Genomic DNA, 6,513 nt, shown 5'->3' on the forward strand with positions numbered 1-6,513 from the left:
GAAAGAAAGAAAGAAAGAAAGAAAGAAAGAAAGAAAGAAAGAAAGAAAGAAAGAAAGAAAGAAAGAAAGAAAAGAGAGAGAAGCCTCTTCACTCAGTATTGAGTTAGCAACTCCCACAGGGTCAAAGAGACATGTTTTCATTCAAGAGGTTTCTGTACCCGAACTAGTAAGCACAAGTGTTCCGCTGGCTAAGACCCCAGCCTAACCCTATCCTAGCTCATCTGTTTGCCTTGAGGAGCTCACAGCTACTTCAATGATATTTCAGATTTCAAAAGGACTCAAGAACATTGCCTCTGATCCAGAAACCCTGAAAAAGAAAGTAACAGAATTCAAGGTGAGTCGCACAGCAAGCTGGGACATTTTTGTGACACGTGTATCAGTTCTAGGTCTTAGGAGGCTATTTTTATGGCTTCTCCTAGGTGTGGCGCTAGACATGCCCATTTGTGTATTAGAGGTGTGCCAGCATCCTTTATTGCCATGGGCTACCCTGACAGTAGCCTCTGTTCACACTAGATGTGGCTATGTTGCCTTTGGGTGGAAGGGATGTCTCGAAAGCCTCATCAGTTAAGAAAACACATCCCAAACACTTACTGGAGTCTGTCTTCTCTGGAGAAGTTTATATTTAAATGAGGACACATAGATACAGACATCCAAATAGAAAGTAAATGCTAATTCCCACAGTTATATAAGGATGCACTGGTGATCATAGACAGTTTGCCAAGCCGTGGCTCATAGGGTGAATTTTATTTTCAAGTTTCACTTTGTCTTTTTCCTCAATTATAAAGTAAAGCAAGTGAAAATATTCATTTGTAAGACTCTATTATTTGCACCTCAATGTCTAGAGCATTCTGTCCTCTGGCAGAGGTCCAGTAAATATTTGTTAAGTGGACAAATGTGTAGACTCAGACTGGGGACAAGCCTATTGTGGAGCTCTGTGTGGTTTTAGGGGACAAGTGTGGCATCTGGCTGAGGCCAACATCAAGAGCTCCATTGTCTGCTTTTCTCTGAACAAGTCGAATGTCTCCTATGACTCTCGTGTGACTTAAAGAGCATGAGCTCACCATGCTCACTGAGTACAGGGAGCAGTGGTGGTCATTGGTCAGTACGGGGGAGGAGAATGGCCACATTCGATGGAGAGTCAGCCTACTGGGGTTTAATGTCAGCTCTGCCATTGTGAGATTTAGCTAAGTTTGTTTATAACTTCTCTGTCCTCAACACATGATAGCAGCTCTGAGTTTGGTTTTTGCTGGCCTGGGTTTTCCTTGCACAAAGGAATGCTGTTCGTTTTCTGCCATTACCATCCTCCCTAGGTGAAACTACAAAAGTCAACCGAGTCCTGTGCACAACAAGAGAAGGAAATCGCCAAGGTTAGATTAGACCAGTGCCTCTGCCACTGAGGGTCTGCCTAGGACATATGTAGAAGGGAAAGTCCGAGGGTCTTTAGAACGGTTTTCAGGCATGGCAGGGAGGGAGCAGGGAAGTCTGGCAAGTGAATTTGTGATTCACAGGCAGGTGGAAAAAGCACTGTCATTAAATACTGACCTTAAAATGTTAAAAAACCCTCATCTGCCCCAAATACCTTGTACAACCCCAGAGCCAACAGCCTACTGCATTCCTTTCTGTTTTCCAGAGAGACTCAGGACAACTTGGGTAAATTCTATCCCTCCCCCTTCTCAAATTTAGGCCCTGTGCCTGAATACTAGGTCACCTCTTAGTGAGGTGGTGGCTGTTTCCCTTCAAGTAAGGGGTTGCTAGGTAACCAGCCACATGTCCAATGGACTAGGCAGGTTCCCAGGGAAGCAGCCAACACTTGGTACCCATTGAAGTCATGAGGTTTGTGCTTTCTTCTTTTCCTAGATGGAAAGTGACTACCAATCTGTATTTCAGCTCTGTGAAGACCAGGCCCACTACATAAAGGTACAACGTCTCAGAGGACAGTCAGATGGAGGCATGTCTCCCCAAGTCTGGAGAAAGCTGCTTTCTTGTTAGGCTACCCTCAGCTATGTAAAAATGCCTTTTATTCAATGAAATGACCACCAAACAGGAATGCTCTGGACAATGTGGGGAACCCTTGTCATGCATTATTTTCCTCAACCCATTTGTCTAGTAAGTAAGTCTGAGGAGTTCTGAAGGCACTGGGGTTTCAGGGAGCTGGGTTCTGTGTTCCGAGAACACAGTCCAGCTCAGATCTGGGATCTAAGTGCAAGCAAGGCCTAGAAGAGGAACTATTTTTCTATGCCCATCCTCTGATTAGTACTCTGATTTGTTTTTCATTAGAACACCCCCTACCTGTACACCCTGTTGTGTGAAATGTTTGGAATTTTAGTTAGTTGTTTAGTGGAATATTCCTATCAGTGACTTTGAAATAAAGACAACAATTCTTGTTTATGATGCCCTCCCTGCCCACGGGAAGAAATACCAAGAAATTCTAAGGGAGATGGAGAAGGAAAAAGAAGTGATGCTGCTTGAGAAAGAAATGTAAGTCTGGGAAATAATGCCCTCTGGTACACTGCACTGCTGGCCCTAGGCAGTCCCTGGGAGGCACGGCGTTCTCAGAACAATTGGTGTCACGGAGTGAAGGACCCACAGCAGGTCATTTTCCACAACCTCTATTCTTGCTCCAGACTGAACACTCAAAACCATTCAAACTGGTCTTCTGCCCTCCCCAGCAACTGGGTCCTGAAATCTCTTTATGATGCTCTTTTCATAGTTGAGAGCAGTGTTCCCAGCACTAATAGAGCTACGTTCCAGGGGAAATTACAGTGAAGAGATATTTACCCTCAAGAAACAAACGACTGGCATCTATGTATATCACAATTTTTCCCAGGACATTGGTATAATGGAATGACCTGAGATCTGTAGATGTTTTTCACGGGATTTGACACACTTCCTTTTTGTTTATACTTCTTAATTGTATCGCATCTTACACAATATACATAGGACATACACGTCTTAAATATGTAGCTGTTAGATTTTTTTCTATGTATATACACATTAGTACCACTGAAATCCAAATATAGACTATTACAAGCCCCAGAAGTCTCCTTGAATGCTCTACCCTGTCAACATCCCCTAGTCTGGTCATTTTAAACTTCTATCCTCAATTTCTCTATAGATTCAGCCCATGTTCTCTTTCTCTGAGGATTATCTCTACTGTATCATGTGACTTGCTCTTTATAATATCCCAATGTATGAATATGACAGCACTAAGCTCTCACTGACAAACACTTTGACCATTTCAAATTTGGGTACATTAAAATCTGCTATATAATGTCCTCATGTATGCCTTTTGATAGATGTATCCTTCCATTTGTGAGTGGTCATTCAGGTACATATCTTTGTTGTACTGGATGAAACAATTTTCTGTAGTGGCCGAATCAGCATCCTCATTCATAAGGACTCTGGAGCGCTCTGGGCTGGACTGTGGCTCTACGGGTAAAGATGCTCTTCCTGTTGGCTTATTGCTTCCCTTGGGCCTTAAGTTCAGTTCTCAGAAGCTCAAAACTTCTATGACTTACCCCAGATTCGTATTTACTGTTTAAACTTGATATATTTTTACACTTGAACTCACCTGAAATCTATGTCTTCCCATGTCCAAATAGCCCTGTACAATCTTTAAACTTTAAATAATTTAAAACTGTAACATTTACAGAGGTCATGCATTTCCTCTTGATGCCTTGTGGCTTTGTAGATGGGGGACCTTATACGTGTAAGCATATGTGTTTTTACATGCTTTGTCCTGTACAATTAATCTATGTCTCTGTCCTTTCACATATACTGAACTGTTTTAATTATTCCAGCTTCATAGTTAGCCTTGATATATGGTAGAAATAATCTGCAAATATTTTGTTCTTATTTAAGATTATTGTGTCTATTTTGGACCCACGAATTTCAATATAAATATTTTATATTAGTCTCAATTTCTACCAAAATAATAAAAACTGACTGAGATTTTCATTGTGATTTGTTGGTATTTGCAAATAAAATTTAGAAGTTAATTAATGTCTAGCTAATAGTTGTTCCAACTTTATCCTTCCATTTGTTTAGATCTCCTTTAACATTCATACAGTGTACTGTCATTCTCTGTAGTATTCACATACATTTTTAATCATACTGATAGTTTTGGATATGGTAAACGTTACATTTATTTGCTTTTAGGATCAATCATTTACCACTACATAGGAATATGTAGACTTCTGGATACAGAATCATGTCCATTGACCTTACTTTCTGAATTTTTTTTTTTGAGTCTTGAGTTACACAGAGATATAACTAGGAGCCAGCTTCTAGATTGACAGGCAAGCCCATGTAGATATTTGCTTTGATGGTCTTGAACTCTAGACTCGGCCTCCTCAGCCAGTTTTTGTCACTACTTTCTGCTCAGACTCTATTTCCCTGCAGCTCAAGTTGGCACATGTTCTTGATGGAGAGCCACGGGGAAGGAAGAGCTCCTTTGAGTGCTTCACCCGACTCGGGGACTCATGTCCCTTGGACTCCCAACCACTTTATCCAATACATTCAACGCATTTCACTCACTTCCGCAGTTACTTTTGGAAATGGGCTGGCCTGACACAAAATACTTCATCATGGAAGAGCTGGGAGCCTGTGCCAATTCTCCCTTTACATGTTTATTGATTACTATAAAAGGAAATATCCATGAAAATGCTAGATAAGCTTCCTGGATCAATTCTGTACATAAAACAAATAACAGTGACCAGGAGGCTTTAGAGAGAGAATAAAAGCAGGCATATATTAGAGAGAAGTTGGCAGCTGGAAGAGAAGAATGGTAGAAGTTATTCCCCCTGGTGTTATACCTTCTGGCCTGAGGTCGGCCCAGACCCATGTGTGTATTGTATGCATGGAGCAGTTACAACATGGAGGGGAAAAATTAGAATTTAGGCTACTAGAAAGAAAGAGAGCCAGACGTGGGAGTTTCTGGATATCATTCTGACATTAGGTTGAAGTCACACAATCTGTCTTTGGTGGCAGCTTACAAGCCAATCAGGTCAGCCACAGCCTCAGTGTGGATGCTCACAGACTGTTCTGAGTAGTTCAGTTTAAAAGTCAGCCAGAGGTGTAGGCAGAGTTTAGGTACAGTTTATCTTTCTCTTAGGAATGGAATATGTACTGGCTAGTTTAATGTAAGCTTGGCACAAGCTACAGTCATTGGAGAGGAAGGACCCTCAATTGAAAAGATACCTCCATAATATCTGGCCGTAGGCAAGCTAACAGGGCATTTTCTTAATTACTGATTGATGGTGGATGGCACAGCCCATTGCTGGTGGGGCAATTCCTGAGCTTGTACAAGCTGAGCAGTTCTATAAGAAAGCATTCTGAACAAGCCTGGAGATCAAACCAGTGCGTAGCACTCAGCCTTGGCCTCTGCATCAACTCTCGCCTTTATGGTCCTGCCCTGTTTGAGTTCTTGTTCTGCCTTCCTTCAGAGATGAACAGTAACATGGAACTGTGAGCCAAGTAAACCCATTCCTTCCTCAAGTTGCTTCTGGAGATGGTGTTTTATCCCAGCCACAGTGTCCCTAACTAGAACAGAATGGAAGTAGGATATAGCTAGAGCATAAGGCCCTCAGTTTATATCTCACCATCAAACGGGGAGAGGGATACATGAGACATGGAAGCAGAAGTTGGGGACCCATACAGAGAGAAAGAGAATCAGTTAGAACGGAGATGAGAGGTACTTACCAAGGAGGCAATTGGAATGGGGAATAAATTGAAACAAAATATAACTCGTGTGTATAAAAAGGCCATAAACGAAGTACCTGAATGCTAAACTTCAAAATAATTGGAAAAGAATCAGTCACATGGCTCAACATCTTTATATGCTGAAAAACTATGAAGTTCAGCCAAATAACAGGTGTCTCATGACTTAGAAAAGTTCTTGTCGGCAGTCCCTTGGGTTGTCTCGCAGGATAACTGGCTCCTGTCTTCTCTGATGTTTTTAAATCCAGATCCAAAGCCCAGAATGACTCTTCCCAAGTAGTGAAACCGGGATCAACTCTGGTAGAGACCATTCAAAGTAACATGGTGAGTCTTGCTGCCACACTTGGACTTACCTTTACCCGCCCCCCCCCTCTTCCTGGGATGTCTCCCTCACTCTCCTTTTCTTTTCTAAAAATCCTGGAGGTGGGAAGTGATGTTGTGTTACCTAGCACTCTACCACAGAATGCAAAGCTGGCTGGCCTAAGGCAAAGTCTCTGCTTGGAGCCACCCCACTGCCCTACTGTTCAAGGTTTTCATTACTTTCCACAGGAGAAGAACATCATTAAGAAACAGAAGAGGAAGTTCTGGCTTAGGTGAGTGGCAGAGTCCTGCTCCTGACCTAATTGGTCCAGGCTAGATTCACTGTGCATCTGACTGGATAGAGGCCATAGGAATGACTATTAGCATCAAACCAATATACGATGCAGCCTCTGAGTGCTCTGAACTCTTCCTTCCTTCCTTCCTTCCTTCCTTCCTTCCTTCCTTCCTTCCTTCCTTCCTTCCTTCCTTCCTTCC

The 6,513-nt window shown here is 42.3% G+C and overlaps 1 protein-coding gene across 2 annotated transcripts in view; it reads left to right on the top strand.

The window, feature by feature from the left end:
• Positions 1 to 6,513, top strand: part of LOC110289881 (transmembrane and coiled-coil domain-containing protein 5B) — an 11,554-nt gene that overhangs the window by 3,951 nt on the left and 1,090 nt on the right. The window contains exons 6-11 of one of the 2 annotated variants that reach the window (XM_021156280.1): positions 266 to 334; positions 1,311 to 1,367; positions 1,858 to 1,917; positions 2,414 to 2,478; positions 5,967 to 6,042; positions 6,268 to 6,311. In XM_021156280.1, coding sequence (XP_021011939.1) covers positions 266 to 334; positions 1,311 to 1,367; positions 1,858 to 1,917; positions 2,414 to 2,478; positions 5,967 to 6,042; positions 6,268 to 6,311 — 371 coding nt within the window. The remainder of the gene's footprint in view (positions 1 to 265; positions 335 to 1,310; positions 1,368 to 1,857; positions 1,918 to 2,413; positions 2,479 to 5,966; positions 6,043 to 6,267; positions 6,312 to 6,513) is intronic. The other variant, XM_021156282.1, reaches the window with a different exon arrangement.

The sequence above is a fragment of the Mus caroli genome, chromosome 2 (genome assembly GCF_900094665.2).
Source record: "Mus caroli chromosome 2, CAROLI_EIJ_v1.1, whole genome shotgun sequence".
Lineage (NCBI taxonomy): Eukaryota > Metazoa > Chordata > Mammalia > Rodentia > Muridae > Mus > Mus caroli.